Here is a 25,314-nt window from a genome sequence, read left to right as displayed (position 1 = left end):
CCCATCCACGAGCCACCTCCTCCTCCACCCCAGAAGATGCTGTACTCACAAGCCTATTTCCCTGGTGACTAAATCAGGAAAATTTATTACCAATCTTTTTCTAGCTGTGCCCTGTGGTCTGACAGGAGCTTGTGCCAGTGTTCCAAAGGGGCTGCCCTTCCCAGGAAACCACCACAGCCACCTCCAACAGCTTCTGACACCAGCCTGCTCCAGGAATTGATGGTGCTCTGCAAGTACAATCCTACAAAACTATTCAAATCCCTTAAAAATTAGTCAGAACACTGAAGTGTGGAGCAGCAGACTATTTATTTCTTTAAAAATCCAGAGTATTTTCAACACGTAGACATCCCAGACAACTAAAAAGGAGTAAATAAGTAAACAAGTGCTGTGAACCCTCCTTCAAAACAAACCAAACACCCAACAAGACTCTGCCAAGAGGCTGTGGGTGTACATGCTATGGATGGAGATCAGGTTGGCAATGTTTAAAAGAAGATGTATTAAAAAAAAAACCCAAAACAAACCAGAAGAAATCGCTTCCCTGTGGTGAGTCAGACCAACATAATTAAACATAAGCCATGGTCATCAGTGCTAATTAAAATGGGGTTCTCAGAGGGGAGACTTTGGGCCAGAGTCTTGAATTTATCCCTTCAGTGCTTGAGCAGCACCAAGCAGAGGCAGGGGCTGCTCAGCCTCCAACAAACCCTGCTCTTCCCTCGGCTCAAACCACAGAGGGTTCGGCCTCTGCTTCAGCTCAGTTTTCAAAACAGTTCTTCAAATTCACAACACAAAAGCAGATACACTTCGCTGGGAGCAGGTGCAGTGACATTAACACTGGAGGAAGCCCCTCCCTGCCTTAGCAATGGGTTGATATTGTCCTTTTTCTGTCACCAAGGCACCATCACAGACCTGCTGGGGACAGTGGTTCGCTCCCCCCCGGCCCCACTGCCCCCAGCTCTGGCCACAGCATTTCCCACAGGGGCTGAGGGATCCCTGTTGTGGTTCCCACTGCATTTCCAGTGCCTAATTAGCCTCATCAATGCAATCCACTTAATAAACCCAGCCCTTGGTTTGCCAAGGGAAGGTGAGCAGCCACAGCCACCCAAAATCAGTGGGTTTCGCTTCTCCCCTTAGTCTCCCCATGTTTCTTCTACCTCCAGCCTTCAAAACCATCTATTTTTCTGCACAGAAACAACCAGAAATAAAAATTAACCCTGCATTGTAGAGTCCCTTCAGCCCTGCATCCCCTTTCCAGCAGAGGATTTAAAACCAGACCACACAGGGATACCCCCAAACACCCTCCCCACCTCCAGAGATTTAAGGCTCAGAAAAACCTCTCAGTCATAGCTGGGATCTTCTTATTTAAGTCCTTCATGTCCTATTCTCTCACACAAATTTGTGCAGTTGCTTTTTGCACCTATGTAAACACAGTTTAATACAATGAGGAGATTTATAGATGTTGCAGAGAAAACCACATTTCCTCGTTGCTCGGAGCCTGCCACCCACTCACTGCCTCCAAACCCGCTGCCAGCTCAGTCCCCTCACCTGCTTCCCCCTAAAAATATACATCCTGGTCCAAGGAAGGCACTGGGATGGGGATGGGATGAAGCACACAGGGCCCAGAGAACCATCCTGCAGTGCCTTTCGGATCCTAAAGGCAATTCCCAAACGAGAGGAAAACCCGCATTGCACACGGCATCAAATCATCACAGGGCCACAGAGTGTTCTGCTCCTAAGAGGCATCACCTCGGGACATCAAAAGGACATCCTCGTGTCCTTTCAAACATGGAAAGGACCACTGAAGGAGTCAAAATGGCTTGTGGGGATCGTGCTGGTGGGAGTTATGGCCGTGCCTGAGGACCTTGTTGGCTCTAGAGGATGAGAGTGGCAACAGAAGCAGTGGCACCACCTGCATGACCTGGCTGCTCTTTGCTTCTTTACCTGCACTGGTAAGGAAAATAAGAGCTAAAGGATCAAGCTGAGCCTTTGTCTTCATTTATTCACTGGAATGTTTCAAATTTTTCCAGCTGAGAAAGATGTCAGATTTCAGGAACTTCTGGCTGTTAAAAAGATGCAGGTCAGAAGGGAAAGCAAGAACCCTTGAGGAGGGAGACCCAATTTCATCTCAACTATGTGAGAGGCTGGGAGAGCTGGGGGTCTTCACAGAAGAGAAGGCTCCAGGGAGACCTGAGAGCCCCTTCCAGGGTTTAAAGGGGCTCCAGGAGAGCTGGAGAGGGACTGGGGACAAGGGATAGAGGGACGGGACAAGGGGGAATGCCTTCCCACTGCCAGAGGGCAGGGATAGATGGGATATTGGGAAGGAATTCTTCCCTGTGAGGGTGGTGAGGCCCTGGCACAGCTTGCCCAGAGAAGCTGTGGCTGCCCCTGGATCCCTGGAAGTGTCCAAGGCCAGGTTGGATGGAGCTTGGAGCAACCTGGGCTAGTGGAAGGTGTCCCTGCCCATGGCAGGGGGTGGCACTGGATGGGCTTTAAGGTCCCTTCCAACCCAAACCATTCTGGGGTTCTCTCATTTCCACTCAACACTTCCTGATTGCAACTCTCTGTGCAGGACTCAGATGAGGCTTCAGCTCAGCAAATCTCCTGCAGCAAGTGAGCTTCTCCTGCATCTCCTGCTTTTATTTGGAGTGGCAGAAAATCCATGGGGAAATGGGAGTAAAAGGAGCCACCCTTCTCCCTCAGCACAGGTCAGAGAAAAGGTGACACATGAAAAAGCACAGGGCTCTGTTTTTCCCAGTGCACCTTTGGTGGGAATTAACATCATAGCCTGATCCCTTCCCCCTCTCAGTTCCCACAGCCTCCCACCTCCCCACTGTCTCAGAGCTCACAATTTACCATCTGCCCTTGATCTTCTCTTTGTACTGACAACGTGTGGTAACTGCAACATCTTTGCATGCAACAAATGATAAGGGAGATAAGAGCAAACAAGGAAATAGTGAGCAGGACACAGCCAAAAAGCAATGGTACATCCTGTAGTGCTTCCTGTCATCTAACCACTGAAACGACACAAAAAAATACCCAAACACTTCTTTTGTCTAGAGCTTCACAGTGTGTGAAAATAAACACACGGAAAAAATGAAAATGCAATTCAAAAATACAGGAAAGAATGTAAAACTTACCAGGCTCTAACTTGATTATTTTTACAGCAGCCAGTTCTCCTGTATGAAGATTTCTAGCCTGAAACAAGAAGAGTTAAGACATATTTAATTAAATTATCCTGCAAAGGTACTTCACAGTCTTACAAATTGTGCAAAGATAAACTATGATGTGCGTTACAAAGTGTGTTACGAATACGATGCAAAGCTGAGAGTGACCTGGGTGAGGATTATCTGGGTTGGGAATCAGCACAGCATCAGCCTAGTTGGAATTGTGAAATGTTCCTGGCGGTTCTGTTGGAGACTTTAAGGCAACCACCAGCAAATCACAGAATTTAGGTTGGAAAAGACCTCCAAGGTCATCGAGTCCAACCTGGGACCAATTCCAGCCCGGAGCACTGAGTGTCACATCCAGTCGTTCCCTGGACATCTCCAGGGATGGGGACTCCACCACCTCCCTGGGCAGCCCCTCACAATGTTTAATCACTTTTTCTGTGAAGCAATGCCTCCTGACATCCAACCTGAACCTGAAAATGAGAGTTCATGCCTCTCAAACACCATTTTTAGGGGAAGTTTCTGCCGTGATGCACCACGGGCTGTCGGAGCACGGAGCACACGGAGCTCAGCCACCCATCTCATGGTGCTAAAACCTCAGGGTGCACCGAAAGTGGAACTGAGAGGTGCAGGGGCAGGGGGAGGCACTGCAGAAGCAGCTTGAACAAGTCACAGCTCCTTGACAACAACTTAATTCTGAAAACCAACTCCTTCCAGCAGCCCTCGCTTCCCACGATCCTCGGGAAGAAGGAGAAGGGGTAGGGAGATCCAGATAAGCCTTTACAGAACTGTCCTCTCTGGATATGCTCCAAAATTCACACTGAGAATTCAGCCCTGGAGGAGGATGTTACAGAAAAGTCAGACAAATAAATTTTTAAAAGAAGATTTCATTAACACTTTTAACCGTAACAACACGACTTAAATCACTCAGGCACCATCACCAGAGCTAAACTCTCAAATTTTGGACACACAACATGATTCCATTAGGCACTGTGGCATTCCCCTTCTGCTGATCATCCAAAAGCTACAGGAGTCCAAACCCAGTTGTTTCATTCTTACCCTGACAAAAATGGAGAGTCTGTTTCAGAAGTGGATTATAGAAAACAGAGGGAAAACTGGGTGAAATCAATTTGGGCAGTTACTTAAGAGGAGGATGTAAAGCAAATCTGACCCTGTGAAGGGAGTCATTACAGAACAAAACACTCTTCTCCTGTGGATGGATAAGTCTTAACAACAGGTAAAGCAAGAACCTGAAGGGTGAACCCCTCAGTTTTATCAAAACTTATAAAGCTTCCAAATAGGGAAAGGTTTTCCAGCCAGGAAAAAAACACAACCAAACCAAACCAAACCAAACCAAAAAAGCCACCCCAACAATCACTGGCCTTTCAAAGCCCTGCAGTGCTCGGACGTGAGGTGGGTGTCAAATGCAGGCCAAGGGCACAAATATGACTCAGCTTGAGGTCAGAGAGAACCTGAACAACTGTACAGTGGAACCAAACATCTCAAGGCCAAATCACTGAAGCAGATTGTCATCTGCAAACCACAAAGGAAACATTCACCACTTCTTAAAGTACCTTCCTACCACAGCGAAATCCTTCAACATCCAGAAGGAGAACGCATCCGAGCACGGATAAAGGATTCAGACCTCTCTGCTCCTGTTACACCTAATGAAACTGTTGGGAAACATGGATGTTCCCATCAGGGACACACACCCTGCCTTGGTGAAGCCAGGGATTCTTCACTATCCAGTGTTACCCACAAGGAGCTAAGCAGTTCACATAAAGACTGCGCGGTTTCCAGAAAATCAGCTTCGCTTCTGAAGTACAAAAAAGATCATATTCCTTAAAAATATTCCTTTTCCATACAGGCAGTAACTGCCACTGTCATGCTGAAGCCTGAAGGAATGGATAGAGTCTGCCAAAGGCCTCTTGGCTGGGATTTGGAGGTCCAGGCTGGAAGATCACTGCTATTCCTGGCTCCCAGCTCTCACACACAACAGCTACAGAGTTCCACCAAATTTTGTCCAATATTACCACTAAGCTTTTGCATATAACCCATAGCTTGGACGTGGACTATTTCATGTTTGAACCATCAAACTCTGCCTGCTGGAACAGAAAGCTCCCTGCTGGGTTGGTATTTATGAACTAAACAAACCAAGTTCCCTGAGCCACTCGCCCTAAGACCAGTTTTCTGCTCCTACAGTTTATTTTCCAGCCGTTCTGAGCTGATGACACCAAATCCACACGTGACCATTAACTCCTGTTGTGCCAGCACTGAAGGTAAAAACGCTGAGTAGCATTCCCTGACCCTCAAAATCCTTGTTTGGATGCCCACAGGCATGGAATGGTACAAGATCTTCAGCCTAGACAGTGGTGAGCATGCAGCAAATCACCCAAAACGCTTCCCTAAAGAGTCACCTGCCTGCAAACGTGGCCAGTGGCTTTTGTTCCCTCATCTTGGATTGCACCAGCCACACGCAGCTCCATCCCTTCCCCTTTCCCACCTGTCAGCTGAAAACCCATCAATAATGAATTGCTGTTCTCTTGCACGTCATGAAAAATGCAAGAAGGCAAGGGCTGAAAACTGGTTCTCCGCGGGACACGCCCAGATGTGAAAAAGTGTCAGCTCAGGAGTCCTCAAATCGTTCTGAGACGTGTGAGTTGAACAATCCTCGACTCGTTTCCCAGGGGTGACGAGTTTGCAACATTCTGTTGGGTTTTTTTTCTTTCAGAAAGAATTGTGTGGTTATCAAGGAAGTCACAGACAGGAAAGCACCACATCAGCACTGCTGGCTTTGTGAATCAAACCTGCAGTTTGACTACAAATCGTGTTTGACAAAAATATAAAGAGTCAGTTAATGATCTATCAATATTTCTTACCGAAATACTTCAACATATCAATATTTCTTACTTCTTCACTGCAGAGGGGGAATTGAAATAAGACTAAGAAATTATAGTTCTTCTACTCCTCTTATTTACATTTCTCAAGCTCAACAGCAAAATATCTGCCTCTTCCCCACCCCCTGACATTTCCTCAGTATTTCAAGTCTCAATTTTAAATTATCTGAAACCAACCAGAGGAGCTGTTACTGCACCCCAAGTAATCCAGGCCTGTTCAGTATCTCACGAGCTATTACTGACATGGAAAATTATCATTTATATGCATTTATCACATAAAGATGACATACAGATAATGAACCTTGATGATCTCTTCTGAATATTTCTAATATTTCAGTCTAGTGGAAGATAAAACCTGATAGATTTCTTACTGCCTTTAATTCTTCCAGCCTTGATTCCTTCAATATGTAAAGAAGTCTCCTAAAAGCTCATCTTGACATCCAAGGCTAAAAGACCAAATCCACACCTCCATCAGCAACATGGTGCAGTTCCTGTGTACCAGAGTAGAGCCCAAATCCCCAGGATATTTCTTTAAGACTTTCCCCCAAGAGGAAGACAGAGCTTTTGCTATTTATTACTATTGATCTCATGAAAATCCTGCTCCGCGTTATTCAGAATGAAAATTAAAACTACGGGATTTTGGCAGAAGGGTTCCAAAGCTCCAACAGAAAATGTGACCTCCACAAGAAAGGGACCAGAACAAGGTGAACCACAGCCAAAATTTCTTTTGCTCAATGTCATTCACAGAGGACATTTCCTGAGAAAGCAGCCTTTTGGTCACCTCTTCCTTCAGCTGTCCCGCAGCCTGCTGAGGATGAGTGACAGCATCCCACTGAGCACAGCTCTTCCAGAATATTTTAGCAGCTGAACACTAACGCTGCAGAACATCACATGGAGTCTAGTGTTCAAAATAAAACAAAACACAACTACTCATCTTTTCTTTTTTTTTCTTTTGAACATCCCATTGCGTTGCTGTAGTGACCGAGCACATCTCACACCTCACTGATGTGACAGCGTTATTAGTAGAACTATTTGGGGGAGATGGGAGAGTTTTATAATGTTACACGCACGAAAAAACATTGGGGTTTTCCCACTGAGATTTAACTTTCCTCCCAAAAAGCTGCTGTGGGACAGTGGAACCCGAGGTGACGCCCGTGGCAACCCCTGTGTGTGATGTTTCCCACCAACAACACACGTGAGAAAACACGTTCTGGGGAGGACACTCTCTGCAGCCAACGACCAGAAATAACACAGAAAACTGGTTTCAGAACCAGTTGTGCACTCTGCACTCGTGTTTTATTTATTCTCATGAGTGCAAGCCAAACAATTCCACCCTGGGGGGGGGTTCCACAGGACCGAGCCACGTGAGGTGGCCCAAAATTAGAGAATCTTGGACATCTGAATGCAAGTGCTCGGTGTCCTTTTCCAGGCACCAAACACTGAGGAAGAGAAAAGAAAGATTCAGGCAGCAATACCCCTCTCACAGCCTCCAAATCAGTAATTTCGATTTCCATGGTGAATCCCCTCCTCTCCCCGGCGTTGTTGTCTCATCTCCAGCCTTGGATCAACAACCCAACTCGCCAGAAGAGCTGTTTGTTCGACCGTGTCTCCATTTAATCGAGTGATAATTGCAGCTCCTGTGGCAGCCCTCCCACCCCTCCCCATCTTATTCATCCCTTGCCAAGCTTCACTCACCAGTGACCACGACGTTCTGCTGTCTCCAGCGCTGCCTGTTCCTCCCCAGTCACTGAATATCCCTTCAAAAGGTACCTGACCTCCTGCCCTGCCACTGAAACAGGAGCTTCTCATCTGCTTTCTAGTTTCTGACCTCTTACACTTTGCAGCTCTTAACCTGCTCTTTGTGGTTTGGGAAGTCCCATCGTGCTGCGTTTTACATTTCATATCTCACAGCACCGTCAAACAGACCCTTAAATTCCTCTGCCTACGTCTCTAAATTCACATTTATCACTTTTTATCACTCTCAGCCAACTAAAGTGACCCAGAGAGATGTTTCTCACCTGGGCTGCCCTAAATCCATGAAAACAGAGTCCTTCCTTACGTGCAGCAGGTATTTCCTTTGTGATTAAAAAGGAGAATCCAAAATATTACAGGCATCAGGGGAATAAAAAAAGACGACACCTGACACAAGACACCTGAACAAACCAAGGCTGCTGAAAATATGGACAGGAAGACAGGGGCACAGAGGCCTTGCAACAGCAGATGGGAACTTGAAGATGCCACCAAAAGCAGCCCTTCTGTGGAGTAAAACTTCATGGAGCAACTGGCAGAGCGTGGCACTACCACCAGACCCTTCAGCGGGACTCAGCCGGGAGCTTTCCTAGGGGAGGGTTTGGGTTTCACTTTGAGGTGTAGAATCCCTTTCCACGATACAAACACTCCCATGAACACGACACATTCTTGTGTGTAACCCCACCTCAGTTTCTGATCTTGTGCTCAAAGAGAGATGAGGCATTTCTGTGAAGTACAGACTTATTCGGGGTTGGAACGAGATAATCTTTAAGGTCCCTTCCAACCCAAACTAGTCTATGATTTCTCAAGATGAGGGCCCAGATTCCTCAGGACACAAGGAGAAACCCTCAAGACCAAACTCTGGGGTCCTGAGGTCTCCTCCAGCCTTGACACAGACCTGCCACGAAGGGAAGCAGGTCCTCAGGGGGCCTCGGTAACTCCAGCACAACAAATCTGGGGGGTTTCATCATTTGCTTGGGGTTTTTTTTTGTGAACACACAGACAAACATCCATAAAATCCATAAAAGTCATTGCCCAAGAGGCAGTATTAAGAAATCTGACTGGAGCTGCCAGACTGGATTAGGTTTCTGATCTGAGCAGTTTAACATTTATCCCTCAAGCAAGTGGCAAGTGATGTGTGAGGGAAGAATTCGATCTCAGTGGACGGTGACCCGCTGGACCCTAAAAGAATTTGACTTGTGTCCTAACGCAGAAATTCAAATAAGTTTTCCTAGAGTTTATCACAATTAATTACACAATTATAATTTGCATAAATCAGCCTGTCAGTTTTAAAAATTATCTGTAAATAGATCTGGAAAACTATCAGGCAGCTAAAAACAAACATCAGCAACACAGTCTTCACGACTGGAAAGGAGATTCTTGTTCCTCTCAAACACCATCTCTTTACCAGCTGAGTTTTCAAATGTCAGTATGTAGCCAGAAAACTACTCAGAAAACCCAAATTAACAGCAACAAGAGTTAATCTGCATTGTGAGAGCCTAAAATTGCCATCCTTCACATGAGGACATTGCAGCCTTTTGAGGTCTTGTACATTAGGAAAGTATTTTCAAAAAAGAACCCAAATTCTCTGAAAACTGTGAGAAAAAAAATTCCATGAAAATTTGGAAGTAAAGGTTAACCCAAGCAGAGAGGTCAGAGCCAAACCTTGCTCAGAGCAGACCCAAACCTTGGTGTCAAGTAGGGCAATCACCTGTACAAGCCCCAGTGTGACTGCAGAGCTCCTCTGCCTGTGCTCCAGCCAAAAACAGTAGTTCCCACTACTGCTTTCCAGTTTTGGACTGAGTAGGGACTGTGCTGGTTCCTCTCCTGCTACCAGGCAGCAAATCCCAAAAGGACCCTCAGAAGATTCATGGGAATGGCAAACAATCCATGGATCCCACCTCCTGTGTGGGGCCAAACCCATACAGGTGCAGTTCTAGGTTTGGGGGTTTACCTCCTCTTTTATATAAGATAAAACCAGCAAAACCAAGCCAAAATTCCCCAAGAAAACCTACAGGGTTGGATAAAGTCCTTCCTGCTCAGTGCTTGGAGCATCTCTGTAACAGATGCTGAACAAATTCTTCTCCTTTACCTGTGATGGTCTATGGATGGATTAAAATGGAGAAGATGGAACAAAGGAGAAAAGCTTTAAAAAAAAAAAGGGACAACTCTGGAAAATGTTAATGCAAATCTTACTGGATAGGGTGAGGTTTGTGCCAGACCTGTCACAGAATCCCAGAATGGTTTGGGTGGGAAGGGATCTCAAAGTTCATCTTGTTCCACCCCTGCCATGGGCAGAGACACGTTCCACTAGACCAGGATGCTCCAACCTGGCCTTGGACACTTCCAGGGATCCAGGGGCAGCCACAGCTTCTCTGGTCAACCTGTGCCAAGGCCTCACCTCCCTCCCAGAGAGGAATTCCTTCCCAATATCCCACCTAACCCTGCCCTCTGGCAGTGGGAAGCCATTCCCTGTGTCCTGTCCCTCCAGGCCCTTGGAAATAGTCTCTCTCCATCTTTCTCGTAGCTCCCTTCAGGCACTGGAAGGGGCCACAATCAGGTCATACTGAAGCTTCTCTTCTTCAGGCTGAACAATCCCAATCCCCTCAGCCTTTCCTCACGGGAGAGGTGCTCCATCCCTCCCTCCAATTCCTCTCCCAAGGTGTGCCAGGACAGCTCACCCACAAATCCGATGTCTGGTTACTCTTTGCTGCTGGAAAAAGATACCTAAATACTATATCTGATTTTCAAGGCTGCTTCTCTTTTAGGAAGCAGAATGATCCAGAGGCAATTGTTCACCCCACAATCTCCCAGCTGGATTTTTGGAGCTGGAGAGCAGTACCAGGCTCCTTTATAGTGGAGGGCACAGAGGCTTTCAGAAACCCCAACAGAGACTTGAATAAAGATACTAAACCAGAATCATCTGTTACAAACATCAGCACACCACTGCTTTTGGGGAGAAACCAAAAATGAATTTTAAAAATATAAATTGACCTGCTAATTTTATTTTCCAGTTTATCCTGCAGTGGCATCACACAAGAGCCATCGCTCTGGACCTCCCAGCTGGATATTGTAGGAGGACAAATATTGACTTTGTGGGTGCTTTCCACATGGACAATGCCACTCCTCGACCTCCAGAACACACATCAGGACAAAGCAGGAGGCAGAATTCCCAGTTGTCACTCCCTATTTCCACATATCCAGCACTTCCATTTTCCCCTCATCAAAGGAACAGAACCCAGAACGCACAGAAGCACCAGGATTTAAACGAATTCCACACTAAAACCTGAATCCCAGATCCACGACTGGCACCCCTGACCACAGCTATAATGCAAATAAGGTCTAAATGTTATTTACTTTTACTGGCAGTTGGTGAAATTCAGATAGTTTATCTCTTGCAGGGAAAACCGGGAGGAGGGGAACCCACCTTTCACTCACAGACTTCAAACACTTTCTTACTCAAGGCCAATTAACTCAAGCAATAAGGGATTAACAGCTCATTAATGACGTTGGGCCAACTCCTTTTATTCTCCAGAAAACCGAGGGAAGGATTTGTACAAGCAAAGTGGCTTTGCAGGTCTCAGCAGCCACTAAAACACTTAATTCTCATTCCTAGCAATAATTATTAAGGCAAAGACCTGTGGCAGTGAGGATAATGATAATAAAGCAAAGATAAATGCATATCTTAACATTCGGGGGGGGGGGAAGAACAAAAGAAGTCAGCTCTGTGCTTCCAAGCAGAGGTTGGTTTTCTCCTGTGAAATTGTCTTGGCAGATAATCCTCTGAAAAATATTTGGCATCATTCTTTTAGAACTGAAAAGCTAAAGCTAGAAACAGACCCTGACCACAAAAGTACTATTTAGCAACTAACGCAGCAGAAAAGATATAAACAAATACCACACGAGGGGGAAAAAAAAGTCAAAAAATGCCCCAATTTGGACCCAGCTGCAGCAAAAACTGAACGAGAAAAGAACCTTTTCAAGTTACAACCACGTGCATTAGATGGGTTTGAAAAGCTCCTGCAAATAGCTCACTTTCCTGGGGTATAATAGACATTTTTGAACATAGGATCATGAAAATCAAAGAAGGCCCATGAAGTGGTTGATATACTTAAATTTGAGCAGATGCCCAACAGCTTTACTGGCCAGAGCATAAAACAGGGGAAATAGAAAAAAAAAAAAGAAAATATACCTTCAAATACATTAAGCTACAAACCAAGATGGATTTTAAAAGGGTTTATTCACCAGAAGATAGGGAGAGTAAGAATAAAACAATTTTATTGTATGAAATGCATAGACCATGACACAGGGGAAAAAAACCCCAGTATTATGGAGCACACATTCAAGTAACATTAAAAGATTATGTATTTTATCAGCTGCAGGGGAATTTATTTATTCCTTAGAGATGAAAGAACTAAGAGATGTGACAACCAAAATATTTGAAAGAAAATATCTGTCTCTTCTTTTCACTGACAAAATAAAATAATCTGGCTTTCCAGGCAGGGAGAAAACAAGTTTCTGAAGGAAAAGGCAGTGGATTTGTCTGGGTTTTTTTTAAATTAAAAACTAAAGAATTTAAGACCATCCTTTACATCTCTACCAAAGAAAAGGAAAATTTTAACTACTTTGTACCCATTAGATAACACACAATAAATGTGTCTCCTCAGAAAGGCAAAACTGAGGAACCACCACAGGCATTTTAAAGAGGAAAAAACTGGAATTCTGAGATTGCAACAGCCTTTCAAACCCAAGGTACAAATCCATATTGACTCCTTTTCCTTATCCTAATTTATCTGATAGAACCTAGAGAGGTGCAGGTGAAAAACGTAGATATAAGTAGAAATCTCCCTCCAACCAAGCTGTTCAGTGATCACCTCCTAAAAACTTCAGGTCCTCAGAGATGAACTCACAGTGACAAAATTCAAAGGAATGAGCCCTAAAGTTGTCTTGATAAAGAAAATAGGGCTGGGTGGTTTTGCTCTTTGTTGTTGTTGTTGTTAAATAAAACAGCAACCAGAACTGAAAGAATGAATAATTAAAAAAAAAAAAAGCAGCTGTGTAAAGAAGTTAAAGGAAAATTAATTAAAAATAGGAGCTGGGAGATTCTTTTTCTGCTCTACAATTAAGCTTCGGTTTGCATCTGTCCTGGATCGATTGTCACCTTCTTGGGGTGGGAAATGGGTGAGAGATGAAGCTCCTTTCTCATACTGGGACAGCTGTTTCTACTGGAATAAAACCCAACATTGACTTACAAACTGAATTTTAAGGCGATAAAATAGTGATCAGTAATATTTCTAACACAGTGGAAAAATTCAAAATCCCAGCCCGGAATTCCATCGGAATAAACAGAATTGACATTTCAGGAGGGTTTTTTTTTTAATGAGGAAAAATAGAAGTTCTCAATGTGCTAGTACATGAGAAAGGTTAGAGATAAAATATGTGTTGCACTTACACTGGTTAAGTAAAGAGGAAATATGCTGCCATTTCACTACAGATGATAACTTGCACGATTTTCAGCTCTCTTATCCTCTCACACTTTATTTTTAGCCAGAATGGAGGGAAGAAAATGTTTTCATTTTTCCTTTTTAATTTTTAAAATGTTTTTTTTCTCAGGTTTGGACTGCTTGACTGGTTTAAACGACATCACTTGAAAACAAGACTCTTTTTTGATGTCACTTAAAAATGAGAATCTTTTTCTACACTTCAACCTCCAGTTATCAAGCACCAGTTTCACTTCAGTCACCTGATCTCAAGCACTTGGCCAGGCACTTCCTCACTTCGCTGGTTCAGTTTTCTATCAAAAATGAACCAAAACCACACTGCTCAAATATTGTGCATCATTACATAATTAGAATATTGCAGTAAATTAGGCCTGATGATTTAACTGGAACTTTGAGGAAATATTTTAAAATTTTAATATATTTGGGAAAGTTTTTCACCTTGCTTCATTCCTATTTGTCCCAAAATGTTTTTAAACTCGCCTTTGCTTGATCCCTGGGGAATTTTGATGGCATGTCCCTCCATCCCAGGAAGCTGCTCAGCCTGCAAGCCCACAGATCCCATCCCCAGCAAATGTAATCCTCTCCCTGCAGCAGCAGCTGTGTGCATTTTCCATGGACCAGCCTTCCCTGAGCCAGACACCACGAAGGAATGTGTTTGAGAAAGCCAGAGGAAATCGTGGTAGGGACTCTGCACAGCCTGGCTGCTTCCCTGTTCCCAAAAGTATCCCTCAGCTCTGCTCTAGGAAGCACAACAAAGCACACAGGGAAAGTTACTCAGAGAATCATGGAATGGTTTGGGTTGGAAGGGATCTTAAAGCCCAGCTCATTCCAGCCCCTGCCGTGGGCAGGGACACCTTCCACTAGTCCAGGTTGCTCCAAGCCCCGTCCAACCTGGCCTTGGACGCTTCCAGGGATGAGGAATTGCACATCATGCCTTCCTGGAGCAAAGCCACAGCCTGCCTGTCCTCCTCCTCCATCCCATCAGGAGCTCCAGCCAGCACAGTCAGTCCGTACTCCAGACTTCCCACTGCAGGATTTACACAAACTTCAACACCCACGGAACGAGAAAAAGGGAAAATTTATGCTCATGTGCCCTGAGCAGGCGCTCGGTCGGATGCTGAAGAGATGGCAGATCATAAAACATTCCCAAATCTCCCTACCCACCCTCAGAAATCCCTCTGTCCCGTTGGATACCGTGAGCCAAACTTAAAAACAGACTCTGGACAGGAACTGTTTGGCAAAGTTTAAAAGGCACTGTGTTAATCCAAAAGTTAGTCCTGCCTCTTCCCAATTAATCAAGGAGCAGAGCTCACACAGTGCTTTAAATTTAATCCCAGACATGCCTGACAAAACAAAATGGTTTTATCAGAAACTGCTTCCCCTGGGGACTGTCTGAGGTCCGGGGTCTGGGCTGGGAATACCTGCAAGGGATACATCAAACACTCCCCCTTTCCCCACTGCACACCAAACGCTTCAAAATTTCAGCTGCTGCTGTTTTCCAACCCCTCATAAATAAAACACAAAGAGCTGAAGCTGCTCATCACTGGAGAGCAAGGAGCACTCACCAGGCAATGCTTCCTGTCAAATTTTAATTACTTCAGCTTGATCAAGACAAAATACATCTGTAAAAGATGGTACGGCCCCACCTTTATTCTTTTTACCACTTTTACATCTCTGTGCCCCTGCAAGACTTTGCCACTTATCTTCCCTTGGGATTAATGACTAAATCCCCCAAATGTTTTTTGGAGTCTAATGGTTGTAATTCAGCTGTGATCCTGCATGTCTGTACATTAAACAGCGAGTTAAGGCAAATACAACACAGTTCTGTGGTGCTTCAGTAGCAATGGTCAGCAAAGAATCATCCACACAGCTGAGAACAGAACACAAATACAGCTTTTTGGGGTGGATCATGCCCTCAAATATAAGAAATGACGCCTTTAATGCTGCACAGGACAAAGCTACTCAAAAAGTACCTCAGGAATGATTTCTTATCAATAAGACAACAATTTCCCCCTGCATTGACCTCTTCACTCTGAAGAGAAACAGCACCTGCCTTTCTGGAGTGTCTCAAAATTCCCATTTCCACAGGCTGCAAATCCAGCCTTTCACACTAAGCTGAAAACACGGTTCATTCATTCAGCTTTTTTCAGTCATTCTTTCTCCACCCAAACCTTCCTCATCTCTGTGAAAACATGAACCTCCCAGACATTACACTCGTGCAGAAGACACGAAACCAGACTTGGGAGGAGAGTGATTCCAACATGCCAAGATATCAAATCTGACATTAAAGATGCCACTTTGAAGGATCAGTACACACAGGATCTGGACACCAGCACTAGGGTACTTTGAGGATATCCCTGACTGCATCTTGCACAATCTTTTTACTATCTTCAGGAGCAGAGAGGTCAGCAGAAACACTGAGTGACACACAGGACAACAGACCAGGAAAAAACGCTGGAAGAGGAAAAGGCTTTGGAGCAAAAAACTCAGCTCTTCTTACTCTCCCTCTGTTGCACAAAATGTCAGGTTTTTTCCTGCCTGTTCCCAATGTACCAACCAGTGTCTGCTCAAACTGTATCTTAGTGTTATTCAGTCTCAAAAGTGAGCAATTTAGAGAGATCTGTGATGTTTAATCCACCAGATCCATAATTCAACTGACTCTTGACACAGCAGAGAGGAATGTGCCATCCTGGCTCCTGTTCCCTGACTCAGAGATAAGATGTTGAACCTTTCCCTAAAGCTCCTCCACTTCCCTGATGTTTCTGCCCAGAGAAGCTGTGGCTGCCTCATCCCTGGAAGTGTCCAAGGCCAGGTTGGAAATGGCTTGGAGCAACCTGGGCTAGTGGAAGGTGTCCCTGCCCATGGCAGGGGGTGGAACTGGATGATCTTCCAAGTCCTTTCCAACCCAAACCATTTTATGATTCTATATAAGCAAGTACCCTCTTGAATCCCTTTCCTTGGGATTTCACAGGGGCAGGATGGAAACACCACCCACAAAGCAGACTGACCCCTGAGCTCCAATCCCAAATGAAGGGGAAGCCTGAAAGCCATTCCTTTGCTCACCCTCCCATGTGCTCTTTCACCAAAAAGCACCAGAGACACATCCAAGCTGCAGCTTCTCAGCAGTGTTTTCCATCCATCCATCCTGGAAGAAGGTCAGTTTTAGCTCTTGCAGCAGCTGAGGAGGTCTTTGTGGACACAATCCACTGTACTGGATAAAATGAATTACTCTAACAGTTGGGTGAAGGAATTTAGAGAGCTGAAGAGCAGAACAGAAATCTCTCTGTACCAAACTCAGAAATTTTTGTCAAAACTATCTAGGAAGGGAGAGTTTATCCAGCCTCTGGATGCAGTTTTTTTACTGGACATCCAGAATGCACTTAGGAACACCAAAATTGCCACAAACCACAAATCAAAGGCTGCTGCATCCACCAAACCTCGCTCAGTGCTCTAATTGCTAGGAATCCTTAAAAAAAAAATCGAGAAAGAACTATTCTAACTTGTTTAAAAAATTTAAAATGCAAAATTCTAACACATGACAAAGTGTGAGGAAGTCACAGTTTCCAACACACGTGGTTTGTGTTGGAAAGGACTTTAAGGATTGTGTCATGCCATGGGCAGGGACACCTTCCACTAGACCAGGTTGCTCCAAGCCCCATCCAACCTGGCCTGGGACACTTCCAGGAATCCAGGGGCAACCACAGCTTCTCTGGGCAACCTGTGCCAGGGCCTCCCCACCCTCCCAGCCAAGAATTTATTCCTGATCTCCAGTCTAGCCCTGTCAGTGTAAAGCTATTCCCCCTCACCCTGTCACTCCACGTCCTTGTGAAAAGTCGATCTCAAACACGCGGATCAAGGCTGCCCTTGAGCTGAAGAACGACTTCATGAATATGGAGATTTACCCATTTTGCATAATTCTGAACTGGAAGCACCTTGGGTTGATGCTGCCTCTCCTCATCATTCCCAGCTGTATCCAAGCAGCCAGGTGCCAAACACAACCCAAGGTGGCAGGGAAGGTTGTTTTTCCAGCTGGAGCGCGGCCGGACAGTTGCTGGTGTCAGCGGAACGCGCTGCCAAACCCCGGCACGGCCTCGCTGACAGGAAGAGCTGCTCCCTCTGACAGGGATGATCCCTGTGCTCCTACCACGCTGACAGAACTGGGACTCGCTCAGACACCTCATCCCATAAATCCTGGAGGCTTTCAAGGGTATCCAAAAATGTTGGTAATGAGAATGACCACTGCATCTTCTGGAGACAGAGGTGAAAGTAGATCCCGGTGTCCTGATCTTTGCTCTTCCTTCCTGGAGATCTCCTCTGCTGTTGGGGGGTGGGGGGTGTGCGTTTCAAAGGGGAGGCATGAACTGCACTATTCACTTTCTTCTCAAGTTGAAAAGGAATCAGACCTTATTTTCAAGATTTTGGAGACTACCTGCTCTTCAAAGTCAGAGACAGGGAGAAATGGGGATAAACACTACTCCCACCACATAACTTACCATTAACAGAAAACATGGAATCCCAGAACAGCTTGGGTTGGAAGGGATCTTAAAGCCCAGCTCATTCCACTCCCTGCCAGGGGCAGGGACACCTTCCACTACACCAGGTTGCTCCAAGCCCCATCCAACCTGCCCTGGAACACTTCCAGGGATGGGGCAGCCACAGTTTCTCTGGACAACCTGTGCCAGGGCCTCTCCACCCTCCCAGCCGAGAATTCCTTCCCAATATCCAACCTAACTTTCCCTTTTTCAGTTTGAACCCATTACCCCTTGTCCTCTCGCTGCAGTTCCTGATAAAGAGGAACATGAATGACAGGGGGTAACATTCAAAGCCAAACTGCTTTGAACATTCCATGACAAAGACCAAATGCTTAATAAGAAGTTACAAATATCACAAATGGAAAAGCAAGGGTTTCATGTTCCACTCCTGAATATCCTAACATAGACTGTCAATAAGCCACTGAGCATCTCAGTTCTCAAAATACAAATCCTACTGACTTAATCCTAAAAGAAAAGCCTGTCATTTCCCAGAAGAGGAACTCCACAGGAACGAGAAGAAACTCAACAGCGTTGGTTCCATGCCATCCCAAACACCCTCCTCATGGAAAAAAAAAAAGGAATACACACAGTTCAGGCATGGCTACAGCAAACACTGCAACCAGAAGGCTTTGATGTGCAGAGGAAGAGTGGAATCCCCCAGTGTGACAGATGCTTTATGGTCATTTATATGTGGCAGCAACTCATATTCACCAGGGACAGAAGTGCTGAGTCAGGGTTGGCCAATCCAGTTGGTTGGCAGCTGCCAAAACAGATTTGTAGAAAGTTGGGAATATGCGATTAAAAACTGTCTCAGCCATAACTACTCTGGTATCAAAAGACACCAAAAAAACCCTTAATACTCCATTCTTAACCCACTGATTTTAAGTAGTAAAATGCTTTAACTGATAAATTCTCACAATCTGTGAAATTAGAATGACATCAAGGATTATTTTCTAAATATCAAATACAGGCTCTAAACAGCCTTTGGCTGCATCAGGAACTGTACTCCAGAGCTCTGAGAATAAGGCAGTGACCACACAAGCAGAGCCAAAACCTGACTCAAACTGAACACAGCCCCACTTTTATGTCAACCTTTGGAAAAAAAAAAAAAAACAACAAACCCAACAAAATAAAATAAGTGGGTTTTGTTGTTTTAAATTGCATTTGAGCAATCCAATTTCACTGCTCACTATTTCTCTGCAGCAGTGATCAGTGACAAACGAGTGCAGGTTTCTTCTAAGTTAATGCCTTTATCTGGTGCAGGAGATTAAAAAATAATAATAACAAAATCCCAATACAAGAGAGACTGAGCAGGTGACTCAAGAAGGAATGAAATTTCCACGATGTTCGATAAAAACCCGTCTGGTGTTTACGGGCAGGTTCTGCCATTAATTTGGTACATTCCTCGTCCCCTGTGCTTACTTTTAAAGAAAGCTGCTGCTCACAACCCTGCCTGGAAAACCCAAAACAAGCCAGCTTTGGAATGGCTGCACAAGGTCATGTTTGATCTCCCTGGGAGGACAGACATCCAGCTATTCATCCCGCGGGAGCGGCGTGCGGAGGGCGCTGGGCCGAGCACATCCATGAGCTCCCAGCTCAGCTGCCAAACAAGAGCCTTCCACAAGGCACTTCCATCAACCACCCTTTTGTTCCCCTTCTGCAAAACCAAGGATTAGTTAAAAACTCTGTTTGGGGCACTTGCATGAAAAAAACACACGAAAAGCCAAGCCCTGTGAATGGTTTGGGTTGGAAGGGACCTTAAATCCCGCCTTATTCCAACCCCTTGCCATGGGCAGGGACACCTTCCACTAGAACAGGTTGCTCCAAGCCCCATGCAACCTGGCCTTGGACATTTTCCTAAATCTCTCCACCAAACCTATTCAGAGCCATTCAAAAATACTCAGACAAAAAAGCCCATGAAGGAAATCTCAGTAAGGATCAGCTCCAGTAAATTATCCCCCTAACACAGCTCTTATTTTCCAGGCTCCCTTCAGGACACCGACTTCCACGGCTACATAAAATCTCGATGTTCTGATGCAACCAAATTCCAGCAGCTGACCAAAACAGGCCAGTCTTATGCTATTCCAAGTGCTTCCAGAAAACATCGTGGACTGCAGACACCCGTGTTTACACAGCTCCTGATGTGACCCTGTTATCAAACCAGCCTGGCACAAATTAAGAACCACAAAGCCCTACTGAAAAGCTGCAGGTTCACTGACAGGTCACGCTGGTGTGAAAACCCATCCAGGGAAACATCCAACCACACCGTGGGAGTTTACCTGGGATGGGATCTGACCAGCCACTTCCTAGTGCTGGAGATTAAATTCCATTTGCAGTTTCCAGCCTCTTGTCTAATTTTCTGCTCCGAGACACCCGTCAGCTGGATGTTTCTGCATTAACCACACACACACACACACAGAGAGCATCTATTTCAGCATGAAACAGATGCATGAGCAAATTTCATGCCATTTTTAAATACTGGTTTGGGATTTTCATGTTTATGACTTAGGTGGGCAAACAGAAAAGCCAGATTAAATTTGAGAGAGTAGAGACAAAAATACACTGTCAGCGTATTATCAAGTTCTAGTGAGTTCCTTATCTTCCTTATCAGAACCTCTTTCCAAAGCCACTAATTTAAGAGAGCCTGACATGATGCTTTGAGAGATAAATTATTCCAATGGATCATAACTGGCTTAATAATAATATCCTCTATTAAAAAGGAAAAAAAGCTTTCCCACCACAGATAAATAACACATTAGGATTGTAATGGAAATCACTTCCAAGACTGCTAGACCCAAACTTGGATCTATTTATACATGCTGTGAATAGACAAGAAGAGTTCATTTACAGATGGTTTCTCCCCCAGCCTGAAATGCATTTTGGGGAGAAAAAAAAGATAAATATTAAAACAACATCAACAATCCAGCACTTACCAGCAATCCTACAATCAACCATTGTGTGCCTTGTGACAGACAAGAGAAATAAAACCCACAAACACTAAGAAAACACAGCTCAGTTTTAAGCTTTCATGGCAGTAATGAAAAGCAAAGTGGGCAGGAAAATTTTAGAAAAGCCTTAAATATTCCTCTGTAACTTAATAGTGAAGAGAAATATTTGCTTAACCTCCGCCTTCACCATCCAAAAAAGAGCCAGTTACTCTAAAAGCTACCAAATGCCCCAAGAAGAATTTGAAGCACGAACCACCACCACCAGAAAGCATCTGGGGAAGAGGCAGATGTCCCACAGGCAGAGGCTGCCCGGCTTAGACATCCCAAAAACAACTGTGCTGGAGACGCTGGTGACTCATTATTAGCAAAGGAGCAGAGAAACCACTTGAAGAAGTGAGGGGAAAATTCCATGTTAATTTAAGAGCACTCTCTAGCAAACCTTCCCCGAGCTCTGCGACATAAAAACAGTCGGACAGTCGCTAATAAATGCATTTTGTAAACACTACTGACAGCACTCAGCGAGCACAAGATGTGCCATCTGCACTGAGACTCACCAGGGACTAAGGAAAATAAAAGTACAATGTTTACATGCTAAGTCCTTTCAAAAAAAAAAAAGGTTTACCTTACTTTTAAGATTATCATAACATCAATGACTTTAAAAAATAAGTTTGCTGTGCATATTTGTCATCAGAGGCAGTGCCATCTGATTCAGTATTCCCTTGATACAGTTCCTCCCTGTTGCAGGGCTTTACAAAAACAAAGAGCAAAGCAATGACCTAGAAACAAATGTGGCCTCTCAAACTACTTTAAACTCATTAACTTTATACTTCTTTCAGGCTCATAACAACGTCTAACACGACTGCCAAAAACCTGGATTTAAACTTGCCAGGCTGCACTAGGAGAAGGTTTGGGTTTATTCCTTATCTGAAACCGTTTCAGGAGTAAAAGGCACATTTTTCATAACCCAAAGAATGGAAGGGGGGGGGAAGAGAGGGCTGTGGGGTTATTTTGTTTAAAGGGGATATGTTTACATGGCACAGAGCAGAGCCATGAATTCAAACCAGCTCCGGAACCGGAAGCTGGATGACATGTCAGCACAGCTCTCCACTAATTACCAGGATAATGAGAAGCAGAATATTTCTTTTTCCACGAAGAGATGACACAAAAAAAATACTTCCCTGCAACGCAACTAGTTATTTCTTGTCGTGCTGCCTGGTTGTTTCTTGTCGTGCTGCCCTGTACTATGCAGGCACACACAAACAAAGCAGCTCAAGGTATGCTGAGTTCCAAGGTTTATGACAGCTGAAATGTTCTTTTTAAAGGATTTAGCGCTGGAATTCCTCGGGAAAGAAGCTGACTGATCTGTGTGTACAGCACCGTAGGAGAAAAAAAGAAATAAAAGAGGAAGGTAAATATGCACCGTGAAAACTTCTTAAAAATAACTCCCCGAGGTCATAAGTAACCATTTCAAAGGGGTGGTGGGAACAGGATCCATCTATAAAACTTCAATTTGAACATTAGCAAAGAGCCCTCCCCCAGCACGAGCAATTACCGCTGCCTTTCATGTGGCACAGGAACACACCTTTCCTTGCACGCTTGGCTGTGTCAGGTCTATTTTAAACACACTCAACAGCACTACAAAGGAAAACATCACACAGCCTCCCTTCCCATGCAGCTGAGCATGCAGGTTGCCAAACGCAGGCTGGAAAACTCAAGGCTTTCTTTAAAAGCTACCCAGCCCTAAAAGCTGCCGAGAGCATCTGCGATGCGTGAGGAACGTCCCTGATGGATGGGGAAAGTCCCTGATGGATGAGGAAGGTCCCTGATGGATGGGGAAGGAGCTCGTGTGAGCACAACACACCAGCCCTACACCTCCTGTCCCCCACAGCTGTGGTTCTGGCAATACAGATTCACGGAATCCCAGAATGGTTTGGGTTGGAAGGGACCTTAAAGATCACCCAGTTCCACCCCCCTGTCGTGGACAGGGACACCTTTCACACGCACCATTTCAAGAGCATCCACTTGATGTGCTGCACTAACTCTACCTCGTGCTGGAACTCAGTTCCAGCTTCTGAAGAGCTTTAATCTGCTTCTGCCTTTCGCGGGCTATTATTAACCTCGGGGATAAACTTGCACCCTTTTAATCAGGTGCTTTAGCTGGATGCGTTCTGGAAAACAGGTACGGCCAGCAGATATCCTCTACCTCCTCCGGCAGTAACGTGGAAAGGATCACCTGCAACATTCACCAAGCCAAGCCTCGAGCGCAAATCACGGAATCCCAGGATGGTTTGCGTTGGAAGGGACCTTAAGGATCATGGCATTCCACCCCATGGCCATGGGCAGGGACGCCTTCCACTAGAACAGGTCTCTCCAAGCCCCGTCCAACCTGGCCTTGGACACTTCCAGGGATGGGGCAGCCACGGCTTCTCTGGGAAACCTCACCCCTCGCGTCCAATCCTTTTAAAGACAACTGGGAGCCCCCGGGGCTGTGCCAGGGGCGGCCCCCCCGCCGCTCACCTTGTACACGTCGCCGTAGGTGCCGCTCCCGACCCGCTGGATCAGCTCGTAGTCCTGCTGCGGGTTCCGCCTCAGGATGTCCCCGCTCGCCCGCGCCGCCGGCTCCATGTCCAGCGCCGCGTCCCTCCGGGATGCTCCTACCGGCCCATGGCTCCTGCGGCGGGGAGGGGGGGTCAGGGGGGTGGCCCGGCCCGGCTCAGACAAAGGCGGGCGGGCGGCCGCGCCCTCCGCGGCTCCCCGGGGCTGCCCGGGGCCGAGCAGGAAGCGGCCGGGGGCGGGCGGGGAGCGGGGCCGGGCGGGCTCGGCGGGGCGGTGCGGGGGCCGCTGCGGCCCGTCCGCCGGGGCGGCCAGGCCGGGGCCGGCTCCTACCTGCGAGCCGCAGCCCTTTGTCCCGCCGGAGAGGGAGGGAGGGAGGGAGGGAAGGAGGGAGGGAGAGCGGCCGCCTCCTCCTTCTGCTTTTCCCTCCTCCTTTTCCTCCTCCTTCGCGTTCTCCTTCCGCGGCCGAGCCGCGCCGGGTCCGCTCGGGTCGGGACGGGCCGGGCCCGGCAGCGCCGCCGCAGCGCCCCGGCGCGGCCACGGCCGGCCCCGCTCCCCTCCCGCTCCCTTCCCGTCCCTTCCCTGCCCTTCCCCTCCCCGCGGGAGGGGGAACCGCTGCCCCGGGGCTGTTACCGGGCGCTGCTTCCCCCCCCCCCCCCCCTTCCGCGGCCCCGGTGCGGCCGCCACGTCCGGAGCCCGTGGAGCGGTGACGGGATGGTTTGAGTTGGGAAGGGATCGTATAAAGATCGTCCGCCTCCCAACACCCCCTGCCACGGGCAGGGACGCTTTCCACCGTTCGCAGGTGGCTCCAAGCCCCGTCCAACCTGGCCTTGGACACTTCCAGGCATCCGGGGGCAGCCACAGCTTCTCTGGGCAACCTGTGCCAGGACCTCCCCACCCTCACAGACAAGAAATCCTTCCTAATATCCATCCTAAATCTCCCCTTTTCTAGCTCAAAGCCATTCCCCCTTGTCCTGTCCCTCCATCCCTTGTCTCAAGTCCCCCTCCAGCTCTCTTGGAGCCCCCTTAGGCCCTGCAAGGGGCTCTCAGGTCTCCCTGGAGCCTTCCCTTCTCCAAGTGAACACCCCCAGCTCTCCCAGCCTGGCTCCAGCCCTCGGAGCATCTCCATGGCCTCCTCTGACCCTGCTCCAACAGGTCTTTATTGTGGAGGGACAAGTGTGGTGCAGGCACAGCCTTTAGCCTGTGCCCCTTGGTTTGAGGCAGGAGGAAAGCCCCCAGCTTGCCAACACCACCTATATATTATATATATTTATATCCACATGTGTGTTTCTACCAAACACGAGGCTGAGCTTTCCATCTTTCACACCGGAGCTGTTCCTTTGTGTACATCCTGGTCAGGATTATCACAGCTGCCCTGGCAAACCTGAGCAGAGCTCCAGAGGCTGGGATGCTCCCAGGGAGGCTCTGAGGTGCAAGAGGAGGATGTAGGACACTGGATTGCAGCCTTGCAGCCACACCACGTAATCCTTCTCGTGGGCTGATCAGGCACCAGGGCACTTAGCTCTGTGGGCAGCCAGTGCAATGAGAGTCACACGAGAATTACCTCAGACCTGTTGGGACTTGCCTCCTTGGGCTCCCAAAGCCGAAAAAGCTTCTGTGAAGCTGCAGAGTGGAAAGTATTCTGTAGCTGCCCTTCCCTCTTTGGAGGACAATTATTTGCAGCGAAGCGGCCGAAATTCTGAGCAAAACTCACCTATGGTCTCTCAGGAAACCCAGAGGTGGGGATATGGAGCAGAGGAATGCTGGAATTCGCAGTAGCAGTCCCTGCACATAAAATCATTAAGGCCTTAAAGGAGGTGTGATTTTCTAGGCGTAAAAACTACCACGTTCTCAGCGCAGGAAATACGTCTGCAGAAGTTAGGTAGGAAAAAAAAAATCAAATGGATGCCAGATGTACGAGTCTCTTCGGTGTTCAGGATGGTTATTTAAGAACAGTTTCTGCGTTTTTG

At 46.6% G+C, this 25,314-nt stretch overlaps 1 protein-coding gene across 2 annotated transcripts in view; it reads right to left on the bottom strand.

The window, feature by feature from the left end:
• MAP4K5 (mitogen-activated protein kinase kinase kinase kinase 5) overlaps window positions 1–23,860 on the bottom strand; it is a 57,634-nt gene extending 33,774 nt beyond the window's left edge. For both annotated transcript variants that reach the window (XM_027704026.1, XM_027704027.1), the window contains exons 1-3: window positions 23,678–23,860; window positions 23,309–23,462; window positions 3,135–3,192 (exon numbers count right to left, since the gene is read on the bottom strand). In XM_027704026.1, the coding sequence (XP_027559827.1) occupies window positions 3,135–3,192; window positions 23,309–23,416 (166 nt within the window). In that variant the 5' untranslated portion in view covers window positions 23,417–23,462; window positions 23,678–23,860. The remainder of the gene's footprint in view (window positions 1–3,134; window positions 3,193–23,308; window positions 23,463–23,677) is intronic.
• Between the last annotated feature and the right edge of the window lie 1,454 nt (window positions 23,861–25,314).

The sequence above is a fragment of the Neopelma chrysocephalum genome, unplaced genomic scaffold (genome assembly GCF_003984885.1).
Source record: "Neopelma chrysocephalum unplaced genomic scaffold, ASM398488v2 Primary Assembly neopelma1_253, whole genome shotgun sequence".
NCBI classification, from domain to species: domain Eukaryota; kingdom Metazoa; phylum Chordata; class Aves; order Passeriformes; family Pipridae; genus Neopelma; species Neopelma chrysocephalum.
This window is presented reverse-complemented; position numbering and strand designations above follow the sequence as displayed.